General features: G+C 36.1%; 1 protein-coding gene across 4 annotated transcripts in view; it reads right to left on the reverse strand.

Moving 5' to 3' along the window:
* The window catches only part of LOC142334651 (uncharacterized), a 148,532-nt gene that overhangs the window by 89,609 nt on the left and 36,793 nt on the right, over positions 1–22,130 (reverse strand). For 3 of the 4 annotated variants that reach the window (XM_075382856.1, XM_075382857.1, XM_075382859.1), the window contains 3 exons: positions 7,271–8,235; positions 6,653–7,028; positions 6,471–6,553 (listed from right to left, as the gene is read on the reverse strand). In XM_075382856.1, coding sequence (XP_075238971.1) covers positions 6,471–6,553; positions 6,653–7,028; positions 7,271–8,120 — 1,309 coding nt within the window. In that variant the 5' untranslated portion in view covers positions 8,121–8,235. Of the gene's footprint in view, positions 1–6,470; positions 6,554–6,652; positions 7,029–7,270; positions 8,236–9,033; positions 9,058–22,130 lie in introns of those variants that run through there. The other variant, XM_075382860.1, reaches the window with a different exon arrangement.

The raw sequence follows: 22,130 nt of genomic DNA on the forward strand, positions 1-22,130 counted from the left end.
ATTCAATCGTTTGCAAAAATCAAATAAAACATTCCAAAAATATTGCGGCAGCAACCTCAAAAACATTAAACAGCGTTAAAACAAAATCTACCAACATAGCTGGCGGATTGCCAGAAAATAGCCGTAATAGCTTCACAGATCTGCAGTCTCAAAAAGATAATAAAAGAAACGGACCAAAAAAATTCATTTTAATAAAATCTGAGATGTTATACTTTTATTAAGAATTTGTTTATCCTAATGCCATTTCTATTCAGTGCTCTCAAAGGACCTTCATTTAGATTGACACACACTCATTTGACCTTATCTCTTTGAATTAAAGTGAGCATTTTTGAGAGTTAGCTAAGTCACGTGTGACCAAAAAAATTTTTCAAGCGAAAGAACAAAAAACTCGTTCCAATAAGTGTGAAAAATGACGTCACGCACGCACTTAAGTTGAAAGTGTATGCACAAATAAACAAAAAGCAGATTTGAAGTGATTGTGACGTCATATGGTTGTAACAAAAATCTTGACGAATTGAAAAAACTATAGCAGGACATGTCCTGAAGTACATCTCACAGAAGTTTCCTTGACTGAGCAAAAAACGATCTAGAACGGAGTAGGAGTGAACTTGGAAAACCATTTTTGAAAAATCAGATAAAAAATTTTAAAAAACGGAAAATCAATGTCAAAATGCCGCATGTGAACAAAAAACCACAAAAGAGAAAAAGAAATTTGGTTCGAACAAATAATTATGCCTCGAATGAACTATAAATGGAATGTATTGGTACAAACATTTAGAAAAAACATCCAATTCAAAAAAAATGATAAACGCAAATATAGTGAAATTGCCTCACGTGAATAAAAAGCCACTTGTGAGAAAGCAAATTTTTGTTCAAACACCGTTTTCTCACTCTACTTCAAAATTAGAGCAAAAAAATTTCACGCCGAAAAACCACTCGCTTTTTCGTTCCACTTCCTGTTTCGATGTGAACAATATCACTGCTCCAATTTGACTTCAAAAATCATGAAAATGTGTGAACAGATCTTAAATAAAACATAGCCCGAAGAATTCCGGAAAGGACTCGGAGTGGAAATGAACTTAAACGCCATCAAACTACTCATCAGACAAAAAGTGCCTCCGATGATTCAGGATTTTTTTTGAAACAAAACCATAAAACAAAAGTAAAAACAAGATAATCAAATTTGTTAAAATATGATAAAAAATCTGATCAATTTTTGCAATAAGTAGAGACCCCGAAATAACTATCTCTGTCAAAATTACTTCATTAAGACAACTAGTACCTACTAAAACCCCTTATGCGAACTCTTTTAAAACCCTTGAAGCCAAATCATGAAAAAATAAGCTCTTACAAACAACTTGGTCTAAAAAACTGGAAAAAGTTCACAAATTTTATAATAATATAAGAGCACATAAATCCAAAGAAAAATTCCTTTCAACCAATAGGGTATCCAGATGCTCTTAAAACAATAGGCAAGTCAAAATAGGCTAAAAAAAGTTGTCTAAAAACAAAAATGGAAAACTACAAAAAATAGTTTATAATTTTCGCAATTTTTTGTCATATTTCTCAACAAAAATGCTTCATATCCACAAAACTGTAACCACTAACCACTTGTTATCAAAAAATTGCTCAAATAAAAAGGGTTTATTCAATAGACATTTGTGGCAGTAAAACAAAACAATAGTCGAAAAATTGCAAAAATTATGCAAAAAAATCAGCAAAATACATGAAAACCTCTGAATTAGCATAAAATTCATGAAATTCCCAAAACCTTCAGACCTCTACCAACACCAACATAAAATTAAAACAAAATCAAACCTCTCAACCAAAATATTGAAAAAAACTACTTAAAATGCCGCACGTGAACAAATTTCGCTCGCTTAGAAAAAATTTTTTTCACCTCAATTTCTCGCCCTCTAGAAAACAGTCATATGAACAAAAAACCACACGATTTTCGCTTCACTCTTCATTGTGTTCAGCAACAAAAATCACTCCCAAATTAAATTTTTTCACGGGTTTCATTTCCTGCTTCGAAATTCACTCCAATAAAATTGATTAAAAAAGGACTTCTCCAATACTCCTCTTCGAGTCGTAAAAAAAAGACAGAGCCTCAATACAATTCAAATTCTTTGAATTGTAAAAAACGAAAAGACGGCCAATAATAGCCTCAGCCATCGCTTCGCGGCTACTAAAAACAAAACAACTACCCCTTATGTTTAGGTGGAGAGTAAATGTATGATTGGCTGCGAGTGGGAGGTTGCGAGTGAGTTGGAGCTGATAGAGGAACTATACTAATAAGGGCTCAAAATGACTTTCAGTTGGCATAACATCAGCAGTTGATATCAAAACATAAATCTTTAGAAAAGGGGTCCGAACATTTATGCCCACTGAAAAAACTGACAAGGTAAAAAAGTTGAATTTAAAAACAAAATGTAGAGAGCCAATACATACACCTCATCGAGTAAAAAAACTAGCCAATACACCTCATCGAATGAAACAGGAATTAACCTCAAATTTTTTGGTTAGAAAATATTTCTTTTGTTTTGGTGACCTAAATGGGGAATGGCTTCAATCCTGCTTAAAGCATTCCTTCATTAACATTTCGTTTAAGGCACTTATTTAGAGTGCAGTAATTAACTTCCATTTGAGACCTGAAAATTGGTTGGGGGAACTACGTGCTGTGCAAAGTGCATACAATTGAACTTATACTTATCATTTATGGCTAGGGTCCAAGCCTGTCGACGCCATATCAAAATCACTGTCAACGTTTGCTCACACGATTAATCGAACTGTATCAGTTTTCTATATCTGATCGGATCTGTAAATTTACTATAAATACTTGTAAAAACATTAAACTTCCTGTTTTCAATTTTTTTTCGAAAATTTGTTACTTGTGTTTGATGCCAAGAAAAGGTAGTAAAAAATTAGCTGGGAGGGGATCAACGGTGGGAGGCGATCTTTGGCTGCACATGGCCTTTACGGCCTGAACGATGTGCAGGGGTGGGGATGGGGGGTTGATGTGGAGGGCAGGGGTGAGGGATCAATTTCTAAGAACCGCCCTTCACACCATAAGTCTCCAAAACAGTTTCTTTGAATCGCACACTCGAAAACTAGAGAACGGAAAGGCTCCAAATAACCTCAATGCTCACTGGCCACTACCTCTTTATACCGTTTCGGGACGAAAAATCAAATCGGTCAGGTAAAAAAATTGGTCACGCAAAAAATTGCATTAAAAAGACCAACAGGATTATTATAATTGCTACAAATTTCGTTTGAGAGCAATTAACTATGATTTCCGAAGAAGTATTAGTTAAATCAATTATGATAAAACAATTCTACTATAATTCAGCGTTAATGATGGTAATAGCTGACATCACTTCACATAACAGCAGCTGTAGTGAAGCATCAACAAAAGAGTTAAGGAGAGAGAGATAGAGTGTGAGAGAGATAAAACGTGAATGAAAGAGAGAAGGATAGAAACCTCAACCGACAAAAATAAAGAGCTAGGAATATTTTGCATGATCAGATTCGAATCTGCAACTTCTAGTTTTCTAGCCTTGTTAGTAATTAAATCATATGAAACTGAAAAGTGCAAAAAGTTAAGTTTTCAAATTTCGCTGTGAAAAAAGTTCAGAACCATTTTTTGTCTCTGGAGTTCTGTCAAGTTAGCCATCTGAAAGTCTCCAAAAGTTCTGTTGCCCAGTAACGATTTTTATACTCAGAAAAGGACAAAAATTCAAAAACATTAGAGAATTGCAGATTCTAACAAAACCTTTATAAAATTTGCAATTTAATATCTTCAAAAAAATTTGATTGTCTCAAGAGACTATTCAGAATCCCTATATCAAGCCTGAAAAAGTTTCACTAGCTAATAATGATCCAAAAACATGAAACATGATAATGATTTTCCGGAAATTTGGAAAAATAAATTTTATCGAAAACCTGCAAAAAGTCGTGTCATTAAAACATTGATAAACATTCATTTAACTCTAGCAACCAAGCTACATTTTACTATCGAACCACGGAGCAGGTCCCTGGGCCCCTTGTGCCGACAAATTAGAAAAAAATTTAAAAAAACACTCAAAAACTTGAAATTGCAAATATTTTAATGTTTATGTAACTTTTAATGTCACTTGGCGTTAATGTTTAATGTAACTTTTATGTCACAAATTTAAGCAATTTTTTGATAAAACTTGCAATTGCTGTTAAGTTTTTAGGAATTTGTCATTCTTTAGGTTTCTCCAGCCTCAAGAGCCTAAGAACCACCTAGAGGGCTTGACAGTAGGGTACTGCATTTTTGTTAGTTGTAATGAAATATTTTTCAAGATTTTATTATCACGAATTTAAGAAACTTTTTAAAATATTTGCAATTTCAAATTCGTGATAATAAAATCTTGAAAAAAACTTCATTACAACTAATAAATATGCAGGACCCTACTGTCAAGCCCTCTAGAAGGTTCTTCGGCTCTTGAGGCTGGAGAAACCTAAAGAATGACAAATTCCAAAAAACTTAACAGCAATTGCAAGTTTTATCAAAAAATTGCTTAAATTTATGACATAAAAGTTGCAAACTATTTCATGGCTGAAAAAAATTCCAGTATCTTATCATCAAACCCTAAGGTAGTTTTTAGGACCACTGAGGCTGAACAAATCTAAATAATGACAATGTCAAAAAAAAATTGAAAAAATTGCAAGTTTTGTCAAAACATGCTAAAATTCGTGATGTTTAAAACATCACGAACTAAAGTTCGTGATGTTGAAAACCAAAAAATTACCCCTCGAAACTAAACAGTAAACTATTATTAAACCCCAGAGGGGGCTCATTGACACCTAGGGCTAAAAAATCGAAAATAACAAAATTAAAAACATACCCGGCAGATTGCCGGAAAATAGCCGCCGTTGATTCCAATATGCATGATAGGGATTGAAAGAATAGAAGATATTGAAAAAAAAAGATTTTTGTACAAAAAAATTTTCAAGTCCGATTTATTTTGATGACATTTCGTAGTTGAACATAACGTACTTCTGTTTCTTAGAGAGAGGCTACAGGGGCTACTATCAATACCTATAAGCATTAGAGATGGTAACTAAGACTTATAGGAATGACGTTCAGAAAGCGGGCATATAAAATTGGGCTTTATGGGTTTATCCCGTTTCTACTTCTGACTTCAATTTTTTTTAATGACTCTGTTCATTTTGAATTGCTTTGCTGAGCAATTGATGTTCAAAATCACTTTTAACAGAATGAGAGAAGAGAAAAACTAGCCTAGAGAAGTCAAAAAGATATCACGCAAAATGTTGAAAAAGCGGCAAAATGAGGTAAAGCGGAACATTTTTTTTTCGACGAAGACAAAAAATAGGAGCGCTATAATAGCCGGCTGAGAAGATGAGGGCGGCTATTAAAAAAAGGAAAAAAATTGCAAGTTTTAAAAAAATTTGATAAAAATTATGATAAAAAGTTGTAAAACTGACCCATGGTCAAAACATTTATATGTTACTTATTATCAAATACTTAATGAGGTTCTCTGACCTCTCGGTCGGGATAAACTTGAAAAATGACAATGTCTAAAGAAATGAAAAAAGCAAGTTTTTAAAAAAAATGCAGAAATTCCCGACGTTTAAATGTTGAGAACCATTCCATTACCCCTTCAAAACCATGCCGTAACCTATTATTAAACACCAGAGGAGACTCCTGGACAGCTAGCTCGGAGAAAACTCAAAAATGTGACAAAAAATTTTTGAAAAACTTGAAAATTGTGAAAATTAGTATAGATTTGCGTGCTTTTGTTTCGAGTACCAAAACATACAGCTCTTAAAATGGTCATAAAAAGTACTTGTGTCTTGCAAAAGACCTTTAGCAACTTTAACCAGCCTCAATTTTATACTGGTCCAACAAAAAAAACTCGAAAAATAACGAGAAAATACGGAAAATTGCAACATTTTGGGCTCAAAAACTCCTTTTAACCTTTTAACCTTAAACTACGGCCTTCCCACTAGCTTCACCACACTAAGCACTTTAAGGACTACTAAATGCGGCTAATGCCCTCTAATGAAACTTAATGTCCACTGGTCGCTACCTGTTTATCCCGTTTTTAAGGAAGAAAAGTCAAATGGGTCAGACGAAAAATCGGTCAAGCGAAAAATCGCATAAAAAAGACAAACATGACTAATATAATTGCTACAAACTTTGTTTGAGAGCAATTATTAAGGGAAATGTGTTAAAAAAATTGCTCTTGATGCTGGAGTCGTTAAAATGGCATAAACGTTACCCATGCTCTAATAAGTTAATTAATGCCTGATGTTTGAGAACATCCGAAGTGAACAAAATACGCAGCGGCTGAAAACATTCAACTCTATCACTACGCGAATTTTTAAGTAGTCACATCCATTCGCATTTAAAAAACAGGACAAAAAACTTCGTTTCAGAGCAATAAACACAGGCAACATTCAATCAATTGAATAAAACTAACAGGTTTTACGGAGAGGTTCTTTGTAGGGCTCTGGCTTCACACTAACATTGGGCTGAGTGGCGGTGGCTCCGTAACTGTTGCTTCTAAAACATTCAAAACGCTATAACAATAAATAGTAAAACTGATTTTGATCATTAACTTCAAAATCGAGGATAACCTCAATAGAATTTTGAAAGACTTACAAAGTGAGAGATCGCTTGGTTGCATATAACATGTGGTCTAGGGAGTCATTGAGGAGTACTCCTGACGACGGTGAAGTCGGAGGCAGTCCAGCTCCTCCTCCTCCTCCACCTCCACCAGCTGAGAGCATCCGTAAGTGTCCAGTTGTGAATGATGAGGGAGGCTGCAGGTACTGGTTGGTGGTTCCGCCTGGGGGAGAGAGTAGAAAGGAAGAGCTGGATTTGTTGGACGAGGAGGCGAAAGAGTTTGAGGAGCTAGTCAACTTCCCGTGATGTTGTTGCTGTTGCTGACCAATTGTAAATGCAGCATTTGCAGAAAATCTTTTGCTCAATATGTGACGCTGTAAAGTACTCTTCACTTCACTCGAAGCATTGGCACCTATAATGGACAGCTGTTGATTGAGAGAAACACGATACCGCTATTTGAGAAACCTCTACAATGAATGTCAACCAGCTGCTCTTTCTCATTAAAACCTTCATCCCCGCTAAATAGAGCTAGAACTTACAGAGTCGCCAACTAATACAAGACAGCCAAATTAACTCTATTCCAGCATTCAGCAGAACTTTATCCACAAATTGAGACCAGAACCTAACATTTAGCAAAATCTAGGTTCAACTTACTGTAGGTCTTCTCAGCCGTCGCTGCTACATATGCCCCAGACGCGCAGCTCTTGCCGGAAGGACCACTGGCCGACCTAAGGAGAGTATAGCCACCAGTGGCTCCCCCTGAACCGGAAGAATTTAATGACGTATTGCCGTCCGTCGACATTTGACTGAATAATTTGCCACATGACGAGGGCTGAGACACAATAGCTGGGCTCTGGCTAAAGTTGCCGGCAACAGCAGAGACGAGGAACTGAGTGGGTGGTGGAGCAGCTGCAGAGACCTTGGGGAAGGGATACTGCTGATGATGTTGGATTGGAAGATTTGCGCTCATTTTGGCCATTATTGCACTATTTACTGTCGAGACGACGTCTGCACTGCTGCTCTTAAGGATGCTGTAATTGCTGCCACTGCTGTTGTTAATACTGCTCGTTCCGCTACAGCAACTGCTGTTACTACTGCCAATGCTGCCCGGAGACACAGCAGCACTTGAGGTCGTCGACACGCTCAGAATCGAGTTGCCATTGCTTACGAAAGCGGCAGACACGCCTCTCGGATCGTTTTGATAGCGATAGCTGAGCGGCGCCTCTTGATGAAAGCCAGAGAATGTAACATTGTGAGGCTCATTACGTAATAAGGGAGCAGTTTTACCACCACTACTTATGATAGGATTTGTTGTAATGACTTGAACGCCCTGTCTGTTGTCATCTTCGTCCATGCCCTCCTCTTCGTCAACATCATTTCCAGCAGTAGATACTTGGGGGCCAAAGGTGCCGTGATCGGCCATTACAACCGAGTCATCTTCATTTGAAATTTCCATTCTTATACCTGCGCTGGTGGTAACACTGATCTCGCTAATGGAATCCATAATCAAAGGATTCTAATAACTAAAGTTCCAGTCAAAACTGCGAATTGTCTCTTTTGACCAAATGTCTTCCAAATTTGACCCAGATCGAACTGTTTGGCAGCAGCTTTAACTGCATCTAAAGCAAAACAAAACAAAACAAACTAACCTAACTACACTTTGCTGAGTTCTAGCCGTCAATGACAACTGGGGGCGTTCCCTCATAATCCTTGAACTAGAAATGCTATATATAGTTTACAAATGCTATACACCACAACACCTCGACATTTAAGCCGGCCACTGCTTTAAATTTCTTTGAAAATACATTTAGAGAAACAATCTAGTAACTTGCGCAAGATGGGCTTAAATTTCCGGAAGTTATCAGTGCGCAGATTCAGAATTGCTCAAATCAACTTAACTTAAATTGGCATTTTCCATATTGCACGATTGTTTTATGGTAAACCACATTGTGGCTTTAAATAGCAACCCTTCTCATACAAAAATTGTAAAATTCTGTCAGGTAACAATTCTCAGGGCAACAAAAACGCTATCATGACTTCATCTCATCTTTACCTTTTTCTTACTATTCAATTACACTTCGAGTCTTCTTCCTTGAAATTGTGATTTTGAACACCAATATAACAACTTACATGCACTTTATCTTGAGTACTTAAGCCGCAGAACCCAAACCCAAATAGCGAGAAGAAAGGCTCTTTTTTAAGCAGGACCATTTGAGGTGAATGTTGAATTATCCTATGGAGAGTCACATTAGCTGGCTCACATTGCAGAAGAAGCTTTCTAGACAGAATGGCCTTGAAAATAATGAAATCAGGTGAGTCGGAAAGGAATCGGGTTCTGTTCACGCAAATGCGTGTCAAGCGAGATGCGGTCGGAAGCCGGCGGAATAGTTGAAAGAAGGAAGCATATAAATGCAAACCTGTTTATTGGGACGCACCGTTTACTACAGAGGCAAGGCAGATGTGCGGGAAGAAGCGACATGGAAGCGTCGTAAGCATTGCGCAGTAATAGCACTCGTGAATAAAAGAGCAACTAAATAAGAGACACGGATAGAAAGAGAGAGAGAGAGAGAGAGAGAGAGAGAGAGAGAGAGAGAGAGAGAGAGAGAGAATGAGAGGGAGGAAAGAGGAAGCAGCATAAAATTGCATTTGGTCACATTGCATCAGCAAAGCAGCAAACCAAGCAAGAGAGAGTGGGGAAAAGAGACGAAAATAAACGGAGACGTATGCGTGTATGTACGTATGTATATGCATGCTGAAGGATAGATAGAAAGAAAGATAGATAGAGGCAACAAAAAGATAGCATTTGATGGATATATGAAAGAGATAAAAATCTATTTTTAGACTGCAATCGATACCCCATACCCACGCACCACCACCACCACCACAACCAACAACTGCCTAAATACTTAACCAACCAAATAACAGACCAACCAAATACAAGTGCCTATTATGAACAATGTCCCTATCAAATTCACAAAATGCTACCCTTAAATGCTCCCGACTAAACTACCAACACAGACCAACACATGCAATTAAGACTCGAGTTAGTAAAAATAATTTTGTATTTTAACACCTACACGCTAGACCCCAGCTTGAAATCTATTTGCACTTCCGAAACTTCTCATTAATAAAAACTGAAGCGGAAAAAAAACGTCCACATTTACCATTGATATTTTGTCAACATAATGAGTCTAAAACCCAATGAGATCCGTAAATTAGAAAATAAGCAAAACAAAAGCAACTGTGATCATTAATGCTTTACTGTATTCTCTGCACTCAAACGCATTCTTAAGTACCAGAGAAAAAGATCGATCTGGAGTGTACATATATTGGCCAAACTTAAGAGATAATTGCAAGAACGGCAAAAACGGCCGTTTTGATTCTAACAACTCTGATATCAAATTGTGCGTAACAGAGAATGTTCGAAGCACATCTTGATGTTGTCAAGAAAAGTTTTGATTTGTAACCGGAGAAAATGCCATTTTTGAATTATTCTACAAATCCTGAAGATTTTTATGGGGCAAAATTTTCGTTGCTAAATCATCTATTCCGGTGATATTTGGATCAATAGCAAATGAATATTACCGGAAGCGATAATTTAGGAACTAAAATTTTAAAGGGTGTCTTGGTGTTGTCTAAAAACATAGGCAAATTTATCATTTCAAATTCAGGCTTTCATCAAAAATGGCTTTAAATATGATACTTTAGCCAACTTTTCAAATTTTCCGGGAGTAGAGATATTAAACCTGCTGACACAATTTTGAATAAACTCAAAAGATCTCGTTATTCTATTTCCGCTTCCTATAACTAATGAAACATGCCGATGGCTTCCTTTCATGGTATAAGTAAACCAATCTAATGATTTCAGTTGATACGTACTAGCTATGACTTTGAAAATAATTATTTCAAGAGAGTAAGATTGATCTTTCTGATTTTTGCTACTTAGTTCCTAATCCTGCCCAGTTTAAAATTTTTAGTGATTATATTTTTTAATGGCTTCATAGCTTCGATACAAGAAGTTCAAAAAATATTGACCTGTTTGGATACTTGCCCATTTTTGAAGGTTTTTTGATGGCAGATTATCACAATTTTAGCAGAATCCATTGGCTACTGAAAATTCAGCATACCATTGGTGAACAGCGTATGGTTTTAACGGCTTCAAAACAGTTTTCTTTAAATATAAACGAATTTCAAACTTTTGACTATTTGTCGTTACTTTTATATGCATATCACATTCCAGATGAAGATATCAAAATCTCAGTGGCCATTCTGCTTATTGCAGGAAAAAAACGCATTTAATGATTTCAGTGGATAGCTAATATTGAAGGAATAATTTTAACGAATTTTTGACCTCCCGTCTTGTTCGTTTTGAAAACTTGCAAATACACAAATGACATGTCCCAGGAACTTTTTGGTGCAGCCAACATGAATCCCTTTATTGTTCTTATGCTGCAAGAGATGGTAATATGGCTCTTACACAATGTCTTTCATGAAAAAGATTCTCGATTTTGATACCGGCCATTGTATTTTTATTATCTTTTTTACATATTCCTTTTCAATTGAGAACCTAATGATGATCAAATAACTAATACCCAATTCAGCACTCATATTCTTTTCGGCTGCCAGCTTATAGTGATAATGGCTCCAAAAACTTATCTTAAAAAAGAATTTTTGCATTTTTCCAGTTCTGCCTGTATTCGTCGTTTAATTGTGGTCTTAAGATTAGTATCCAGTAAAGAAATCTAAAACTGGATTTATAATGAGTTACCAATTTATCTATCAAGTCTAGTCAAAAAAATGATTTATTGATTTATGGATAGTTGCCCATTTTTTGCCAATTGGCTTTGCAGAAGAGAATCATTGAAAGTATATAATATCTTTAGTGAACAGCATATGGTTTCGACAACGGCTTGGACAACATTTTCTCCAAAATTAATTGCATTTTTAATTTTTGGATGTATTTGTCTCTTTTTTGCAGTCCTGTAACATATTTTGGACAATAACACATCTTAATGGCTTCCTACTCAATTACAAAACAGATTCTCTAATATTTTCAGTTGAGGGTGGATGGCTTTATTGATTTTGAAAATAATTGGTTCGAAAAAAATAAACGCATTTTCAAAACTTCAAACTTTTATTTTTCTGTCGATTTGTTACCTAGTCCCAACAAGAACCGATACCGTAAAATTTTGTCATACTCATTACACTCTTTTCTAATGCTTTATCTGATGGTATGTGGACATTTGCCTGGTTTTATCTTATGCTATTTTGACCTTGTTGTTTTTGTTAATTGATTTTACGACTTTGCCAATTTTTTTTATTGTTGTGTCCATTTGTTACCGAGGTTCAGAGGTAATTATATGTGAAGTACAAGTTGATATAGGTTTCCTCTGATGCTATTTTGACTTTGTTAGTGCAGCGCACTTGGACAATGAGTTTGGTCGTAAATAATGTTTTTATTCTTCTGTCTTGTGGTTTGTCTTAACTTGCAGTCCTAAAAATAAAACATCAACTCTCTAATGCATTATTTAATTTATTCAGTGTTCTGAGTTCATTATAATTTTTTTTACTCATTTGCCAATTATTTTCGATTAATGTTTGTTTTGAAAATGTTCTTTAGCTTCCTAATTTGGTGGACAAATAAGTAAAAAAAATCAGATGAGCGGAGTTGGAACATTATGTGTCAGCTCATAATACCGAGCCTGAGCCTACTTGTTGGAAACAACATAGCAGGACTGAAAAACTCCAGAAGACTTTGAAATAAGTTGAACATAATAACCAGTTTCAAATGCACAATGTCAGTTGAAGTTTGTCCAGTCCACTAGAATCATACTAAGAGCAAGAAAACATAATTATAAGCGAAACATACTGGGAGAATCAATATTATTTATGACTTCAGAGTTATCAAGTAAACAAATTTTTCAATTTTCCACTTCAAAATTTCGGACTTTTCTTGTTTTTGGAATCGCAATCGAAATAAAATATCTCCAATAGCAAAATTAAAACATTACCAATTAATTTTGATAAGGGACGAAGTGATCTCGAATAAATGATGGCGGCTTAGTATGAACAATTTAAAGTTTAACTTACGTTAAAGGTTAAATGCTTGAGCACGATCAACCAGATAAAAATGAAAATATAAAACTCAGGAAGCGAACCAATTGTTAATACTATCTACAAAACAAAAACAGCTCGACCTTAAGCGTTTGTGCTCCCCCTTCTTTCGGGAATCCAGAACGTATATTAGTAAAAAAAAGCAAAATTCAATCAATAGAGAATCAAACATCAATAGCAACCACAACTCAATAGCCGTATTAACACATTACCAATTAAAGTCGATTTCGGACGAATTGCTCCCGAATAAATGATGGGGGCGTAGTATTAATATTTTAAGGCTTAACTTACGTTTAAGGCCAAATGCTTGAACAAGATCAACCAGATAAAAATGAAAAAAATAGATCTCCGGAAGCGAACCAATTGTTAATACTATCTACAAAACAAAAAACAGCTCGACCTTAAGCGTTTGTGCTCCCCCATCTTTCGGGAATCCAGAACGTATATTAGTAAAAAAAAGCAAAATTCATTCAATAGCGAATCAAACATCAATAGCAACCACAACTCAATAGCCGAATTAACACATTACCAATTAAAGTCGATTTCGGACGAATTGCTCCCAAATAAATGATGTGGGCGTAGTATTAATATTTTAAGGTTTAACTTACGTTTAAGGCCAAATGCTTGAACAAGATCAACCAGATAAAAATGAAAAAATAGATCTCCGGAAGCGAACCACAGGTTAATACTGTCTACAAAACGGGAATACAGAACTGATATTAACTACAAAAGAAGAAGAACTTATCGTTCGACGAAAACAAAATTCAAAAAAGGAACAAATTATCGCAGTGATAGGCTTATTATAGCTCTGTCCACTTACCTTCAACAAGACTAACTTTATATCCTCAATTAAAACTTAGTTAGTGAGCGTAGAAGTCAATTTTTCAGTTAGGTAAGTCACGTCTGCTGAAAACGACTTTTCAGGCTTTCATGTCAAAAACGTGAACTCTAAAAAAACAGCCGGTAGAATATCAGAAACCCGAGTCGTGCAATATAATTTCTAAATCAGAAATATCAAAGCGAAAGAACCGGTGTTCTACCTATGTCAGCAACATCAAAGAAAAAATTAAATGCCTAACAGAAGTAGACTGCTTTGAAAAAGCAGACACACCTTTTAGTTTGAGGGCGTGGGTTATTGGTGGGGGTAGGTAGGTAGGAGGGGAGAGGGGGAGGTAGGTGGAGGTAACTAATTGAGGGGGGTAAGTACTAAGGGGGAGGGTAGATAGGTGCAGATGGAGGTGGGTAGGCAGGTGGCGACGGGTCTAGGTAGGTTGAGGGGACGGGGTAGCTAGTTGAGGGGTTAACTATGAACATGGGAGGGTAGCTAGGTGAGGGCGAGGTAGTTCGGCGTTGTGGGTAGGCGGTGTAGGTAGATGGCGGGTTGTGTACTTGAGATAGGAAAAAGGGACTGTTATGGGAAGTAAAGTTCTCAAAATGACCTCTCGACCTTGAACATCAACAGCATTACCCAATCAGTATTGTTCATTGTTCGTCACTGAGTCGAAAACGACAGTCAAAAGCACAAATCATGAACAAACTTGCTTCAGTCGGAACAAAAACAGACAGTTGGAATACCAGTAACGACTAATAACCTAATGAACTTATAGAGAATTGTTTTGGAACACTAAAGAGGCGGCGGTTTGTGTATGTGGGGGATGGGGGTAGGTGGGTGGTTACTGTAATTTGAATAAGAAAAGGGACTGGAATGGGAAGACAACCTTTTCGAAATTGCTTGATTATTACGCATAATTGCTTATTACTAACAATGTAATTAGTAACTATGCTACTGTTAACGTCAATTATTCAAAACATAAGTCAACGATCTAAAACAGAAGTCCAATTTCAGAAACAAAAGTCAAGTCATGAACAGACTTGCGTCTGCTAAAAAGAACCTGTAGAGTATCAAAACTCTTCTTCGAGTCGTAAAACTGCAAACATAACACATAGAATACGGGCACAACTCAAAGTGGTTCAAAATAAACTTTTAACTAGATTTTCCGAAATCAGAAATATCACAAAACCAAAGAGGAAAAAAAACAAAAACAAAATTTGAGTCCCCAAAAAGTATAGACGAAGACAAGTGTAATCTTGGAAGTCTGCCGGTGATGGGGCCGAGGATTAAGGCGTGCGGAGATAGATAGGTGGGGGACAGTTTGGTGGGAGATTGGGTAGGTAGGAGGGGGAGGGGTGTATGTAGATTGGTAGGAAAGTCTGGCGGGCGTAGTGAGAGGGGAAATATAAGTGGGTAACAGTTTTTCGGGGATTGGGTAGGTAAGAAAGGACTGTTGCTACGACACACAGGAGGGACTGTTAAGTGACCCAAACTGTTAAAGTTCAATGTTCCATAACGTTCCGAAAAGAAGTCAGTGTTCCGAAAAGAAGTCAGTGTTCGAAAATATGGAAGTAAAAGGTCATGTAGATACAAATACTTATCTTTAGTTCACAAAACGGAAGAAAAACAGAACTTATCTTTGCTTCTTTAAAGATAAACATGACTTCAACAATTGATTCAAACTCAGAACTTTTTTTACTGTGAAACTTGGATGAAGTTCATCACCTTTACATCTGAATTTCTGGTAAGTGAACGTTGCGGCTTATCTGAATTTCATAGGTAGACGAGAGGACTAGTGTAGGGGATCAACAGTTTTCAGAATGGGATTATAAGTTGTAGTATTATTGCCTCAAAAATTGAATTTTGAATTGGCGAAAATGGGGCGCAACTTACTTTTGCCGTTCAATATTTAACTGAAAATCGCCTTCAATGAAGTCAAAATTTTGATTTCGTTTTACTGTCTTTCGATCTACCATACAATCTCGAGTCTGGCCATACTTCTCGGTCCATGGCCGTGTCTCCATGGCCCATGAAGCTTGCTATAACACTATCACAACTAAACAATTTATAGCGACCAAACAAAAAACGTTTGGCGACAAAAATTTTTTGATAGAGCAATGCTTTCACGTTATTGTCTTTGTATCCACTGTGCAAGCCCCTAATCGACAAGAAGAAAGTTTGTCCGAAAATTTTACCCTATGTAGTTCAAATTATTTTAAATTAAACCCATTTGAAAACAATCGACTAACGTCAGACGAAATGCTCTCAAACGACTACAGAGGAGTTGCCTTTGCTCTTCGTTAGCCGATGTTCAGGGACCTTATCTTTGGTGCTCAAACTTTGACCATAACAGACTAACGTCGGGTGAATTGCTCTCAAACGACCGGCGAGCGGTTGCCTTCGTCAGTAGCTAGCCACAGTTTAGTGAGGCTAGCTTTAGCTTAATTGAAGGCACGTGAGGTGGGCGCAGCGGGGGAGGGGGTACACCTCAGCGGGGTGGGGGTGGTGCAACACTGGGGGGGGGCAATGTTGGGAAGGTGATCTTTAGCTGCACGGGGCCCTTACGGCTTGAACGATGTGTAGGGGTGGTGATGGGGGGGGGGGGGGGGTAATGTTGAGGCGGGGGTGGGCGTGGGGTTGGGGCGTGGCATCAATTTCTAAGAACCTCCCTTCACACCATAAGTATATTTCTCCAAAACAGTTTTCTAGCCTTGTTAGTAATTAAATCATATAGAAAAAACTAAAAAGTGCAACACTTGAAAGAGAAATTTCCAGATTTCGCAGCGAAAAAAAGTTCAAAACAATTTTTTGTCTCTTGAGTTCTATCAAATAACCCATTTGCAAGACTTAAAAATTTTTGTTGGCAAGTAATGATCGTTAAACTGAAAGGACAAAAATATTCAAGAAACTAATAAAACAATTGCAAATCTTAAAATCTTGCAAAAATTCGAGTTATTAATATCTTGAGAACCAATTCATTGTCTCAAGAGACTATCCAGCATCCCTATTTTGAGCCAAAAATACTTTGATTGGCTCAAAGATCTACAAACTTGAAACATGATAAAAAAAATTTCCAAAAATATGATAAAAACTTTAATTTTATCAAAAAATGCTAAAACTCGAGTCAATAAAATAATGATAAGCATTCAATTAAATCAAGATATGCAGCCGCTTATAATCCAACGTTGGAGGAAGTCCCTGGGCCTCTCGTACCGGAAAAAATCAATTATATTTTTTAAAAAAACTTGAAAATGCTATTTTAAAAAATCGATTAAATTCGACATACTTAAAATCCACACACTTAAAAGAACATTCGATGACATCAAGAAACTACGCTGTAACGATTAGCAAACCTTAGAGGAGTTTCCTTGGCTCATGAGGCTGGAGAAACATAAAAGATGACAAGAGAAACATTGCTGGAGAAGGCTAGAGAAACATAAAACATTCTTAACATAAAAAACATAAAAACATAAATACATAAAAACATGAAAAAGTTTTATCAAAAAATTGTTGCTAAAATTTGTAATATTGAAAAGTTGACAGAAATCTAATTCGACACCAAAAAAATCCAGTCACTTTTTATCAAACCCTAACGGAGGTCTTCTAAACCCTGAGGCTGAGAAAACTTCAGCCCTAGGAGTCAAGGAAACTCCTCTAGGGTTTGTCAATAGGTTACTGCATATTTTCTATGGGTAATGGAACGGTTTTCAACATTTTAACATCACGAATTTGAGCATTTTTTTAACAAAAAGTTCAATTTCTTGACTTTTGTCATTATTCAAGTTTTTCCAAACCCAAAGGCCAGAAAACCTCCTGATGGGTTTGATAATAAATTACTGAAAAATTTTCATTTGCCATGAAATAGGTTTCAGCTGCTTAATATCACAAATTTATCACAAAACTCAAAAACTGGCAAAATATTTTCAAAAAGCTTGAAAAGTGTGAAAATTCGTATAAATTTGCTTGTTTTGTGTGGATTACCAAAAAATAGCCCTTAAAATGGTCATAAAAACTACTTACGTCCTGCAAAAGACCTTTACCAACCAGCCTCAATTGTAGACTGTTCCAACAAAACAATCGAATAATGACAAAAAAACACAAAAAATTGTAACATTTTGCGCTCAAAACTCCTAAAACGACCTTTAAACCTTAGACTACGGTCTTCCCACTAACCACTAAAGCACTTGAAGGACAACTAGACGCCGCTATGAATAATGATCCTTCAACTATGAATTTAGGTCTCTTCAACGATTCGCATACTTGTAATACTTAGGTTTATCTTGTGTAAGCTTTTGACATGAGCCAGCGAGGCCTGTCAATTTAATAAATGACGAGTGTATAAAGCTGTAAAACTCCGCACAAAGTTACAAAATAATTAACCAGACATCTGCTCGATCAGGTTTGAGCTTCAATCCAAACAGCGGGAAATCAAATCAGAATGTTAAAAATTTTCTTGACAATCCTCCCTTCAAATTCTGAAAATTAAACTTTGGCAGGATGTATTGAATAACAGCTCTACTCCACCAGCAAAACACAGGCCCTTAACAGTCGAGCAGCTGCAAGATGCTTTGAGAAGTCACAAGAAACAGGAGGTGAAAACAATCGTCTCCAATAAACGCTTTGGTATTCCCGATCTAGTTCGGCCAAAAATGAAACCGGGTCATCTGATTTCAAAACGAAAATGATAGAAATGTTATAAAAGTGAACTTTTCAAAAAACACTGAAAAAAACTGGTACTGAAAAACAGCTCGGAGTCAAAGAACATAGCCGGCAGATTGCCGGAAAATAGCCGCCGTATGCGCTTGATGCATATCGGTATTGAAACAGAAAAAGAAGAGATTAATTGACCGAACGTTATCTATTTTTTCAGTGTAAAAAAGTGTTTTAATTTGGCGTGCAGTTTCAGTTGGATTCTAAAACTACTCTTAATTCAGCTTCTAAACTGAAAACTAATAAACTTAATACCAATATCAGCTAGCAAACACTCAAATGAACTTTGATAACCTAATTCTCAATGACTTAAAGAACGGGCTTTAATGGTTTATCCTGTCTATTTTGATTTTGCTCCTTTGAATTGACTGTATTCACTATCTTGCGTAATTCATTGATTGAACGGATTTAAAAACCATTCAGTTGAAACAGTGCACTCACTGTTCCAACTGATTGGTTTTTAAATCCGTTCACTCAATGAATTACGCACGATAGTGAATAGGTAAGCCAGAAGTCAATTGTGAAAGCTGTGACTTATGTAAAACGAAAAACGTGACAAAAAGGTAAAGCGAATTAAAAAACATAGCAGGACAAGTCCTGACGTACAATCCAAAGAATTTGTATTGACTAAACAAAAAACAAGACCTAGAACGGACTATGAGTGAATTGGGAAACCCATTTCTTAAAAAAAAAACAGATCAAAACAATTTGAAAAAAAAAACAAAAAATGTCAGAATGCCGCATGCGAACAAAAAACCACTAGCGAGAAACAGGAAATTTGGTTCAAACAAAAACAAGGCCTAAAAAGAACTATCAATGGATAGGGCAAACGCTTTAGAAAAAAATTCGATCGAAAAACCGAAAAAACGGTAAAAATCAGAGTTAAATTGCCGCATGTGAACAAAAAACCACTAGCCAGAAAGCGGACAAAAACGCAGCAAAACCATTCGTTTTTTTGGCTCCAACTCCTGTTTCGGTGTGACCAAAACCACTACACCAATTGAACTTCAAAAATCATGAATATGTGTGAAACCTTGTAAAATGTGAAAAAAAGACAACGCCCCACTACAATTCAAATTCTTTAAAGTGTAGAAACAAGAGCGCATAAATAATAGCCGTTTAAGAGGCTGATGGCGGCTATTGATTAACATAAACCTACTAATGTCGCATGAATTGCTCTTGAACGACAGGCGGGTAGAAAAAATTTTAACCTGCCGGGATTCGAACCATTGACCTCCCAATCCATAACCAGATGCACTGACCACTCACGCTATCAGGACCTTTCTGTAGATATGCTAAAAGGATTTTATATTAGCAGCCAGCTTTACTTTGGAGTGGGAGCAATAGAGATCACTCAAAATGAAGAATTGAATCGTGAAAAAGTCACTTGAGAAATCAAAGAATGATCTAGAAGAAAATCGCAAATGGTCAAGCAAAAAATTTGCAAAAAAAGACCAACACGTATACAATAACTGCTATGAACTTCGTTCAAGAGCAATTAAAAAAAAAGCCAAAGAAGCAGCAGGAACAGTCGGACCTTTCAATCAAAGCATAATTGCAGCCACAATTACAATCTTTTGTCCTCAAACATTTATTATTGACCTCTAGAAAAATAACTGGAACCATTTGAGCAACAGAATCGATGAAACCAGCTGATATAAAAACAATTAAAGCATTAATTCGAATCCAAACGAACAAGTCGCACATACTTAATTCTTAGACATAACTTTGGCCCAAAAACACTGAAACCTTAATACCGCAGTTTCGTATTATTAAAAAACATCTCTCACCGTTGACAAATTCTTAGGAAGGACAAACACTGATAGGACAAAAAATGTCAATGAAACAACTCAAAATAATGGTCTTAACATCTTAGAGACCCGAAAGTGCAACTGCGACCCAAGAAACATTGTGAAATCATCATGCAGATATTCTTGGACACTGATCTGAATTATTTTTAAAAAAAAAAAGAAAACAAAAGTTCAAAACTTTAGAAACCACTTTTTAAATTGGCATTTCGACAACTAAAAGAATAATATGATGAACTTCTTTCTTGTTGGAGATATCATAGACAAAAAGAATTCAAAATATTGCAAATATTAAATTAACCATGAAATCAAAAGGAAAAAAACTACGCAAATGCAGAAATCGTTTACTACAAAAAATATCACCAAGAACATTTGCAGACAATGAATTAATCAAAACTTATCAAATCAGTTCTCAGTGCGGCTCAGTGCCCAAGCGCTGTGATTAAAATAAATCAGTTAAAATCAAGTAAAACTAAAAACATAGCCGGCAGATTGCCGGAAAAAAGCTGCCATTGACGCCCTTGATGCACATCGTGATTGAAACAGAAAAAAAAGAAGACAAAAATTGACCAATTCTCTGTTTTTTTCAGTGTCAAAAAGTGATCTAATTTCGCGTGCAGTTTCAGTTGGATTCTAAAATTCCACTTAATTCAGCTTATAAACTGAAAACTAATAAGATTAATACCAATGTCAGATAGGAAACACTCTTATGTGAACGGATTTAATAAACCATTAAGTTGAAATAGTGAGTGAGGTAAGCCAGAAGACAATTGTGAAAGTGGTGACTTATGTAAAACGGAAAACGTGACGAAAAGGTAAAGCGAATTAAAAAACCTAGCAGGACAAGTCCTGACGTACATTTCAAAAAAATTCCATTGACTAAACAAAAAACAAGACCTAGAACGGACTATGAGTGAATTGGGAAACGCATTTAAAAAAAACAGATCAAAGCAATTTGAAAAAAAAACAAAATCAATGTCAAAATGCCGCATGCGAACTAAAAACCGCTAGCGAAAAATGGAAATTTGATTCAAACAAAAAACTAGGCCTAGAATGAACCATCAATGGATAGGGAAAACGCTTCAAAAATTTAACCCAAAAAACAGAATAAACGGTAAAAAACAGAATGAAATTGCCGCATGTGAACAAAAAAAAACCAATAGCGAGAAAGCGAATTTTTGTTCAAACATTGTATTCTCACTCTACTTTAAGAGCAAAAAACAATTCATTCCGCAAAACCACGCGCTTTTCAACTCCACTTACTGTTTCGGCGTGACCAAAATCATTACTCCAATTGGACTTCAAATATCAAGGAAATGTGTGAACAAATCTTCAACAAAAACGACAGCTCCCCATCACAATTCAAATTCTTTGAATAGTAAAAACGAGAGCGCTTAAATAATAGCCGTTTGAGAGGCTGATGGCGGCTATTAATTAACATAAATCTACTAATGTCGGAAGAATTACTCTTGAACGACAGGCGGGTAGAAAAAATTTTTAACCCTCCGGGATTCGAACCATTGACCTCCCAATCCATAACCAGATGCACTGACCACTCAGGCTATCAGGACCTTTCCGTAGATATGCTAAAACAATTTTAAATTAGCCACAAGCTTTACTGTGGAGTGGGAGCAATAAAGATCACTCAAAATGAGGAATGAAAGCGACGAAAAAGTCATTTGAGAAGTCAAAGAATGATCTAGAAGAAAATCGCAAACGGTCCAGCAAAAAATTTGCAAAAAAAGACCAACACGTATACAATAACTGCTATGAACTTCGTTCAAGAGCAATTAAAAATAAAAGCCAAAGAAGCAGCAGGAGCAGTCGGACCTTTCAATCAAAGCATAATTGCAGCCACAATTACTATCTTTTGTCCTCAAACATTTATTATTGACCTCTAGAAAAATAACTGGAACCATTTGAGCAACAGAATCGATGAAACCAGCTGATATAAAAACAATTAAGGCATTATTCCGAATCCATACGAACAAGTCGCACATACCTAAAAACATAGACATAAATTTGGCCCAAAAACACTGAAACCTTGATA

The sequence above is a fragment of the Convolutriloba macropyga genome, chromosome 2, assembly GCF_964194025.1.
Source record: "Convolutriloba macropyga chromosome 2, txConMacr16.3, whole genome shotgun sequence".
In the NCBI taxonomy this organism is placed as follows: domain Eukaryota; kingdom Metazoa; phylum Xenacoelomorpha; order Acoela; family Convolutidae; genus Convolutriloba; species Convolutriloba macropyga.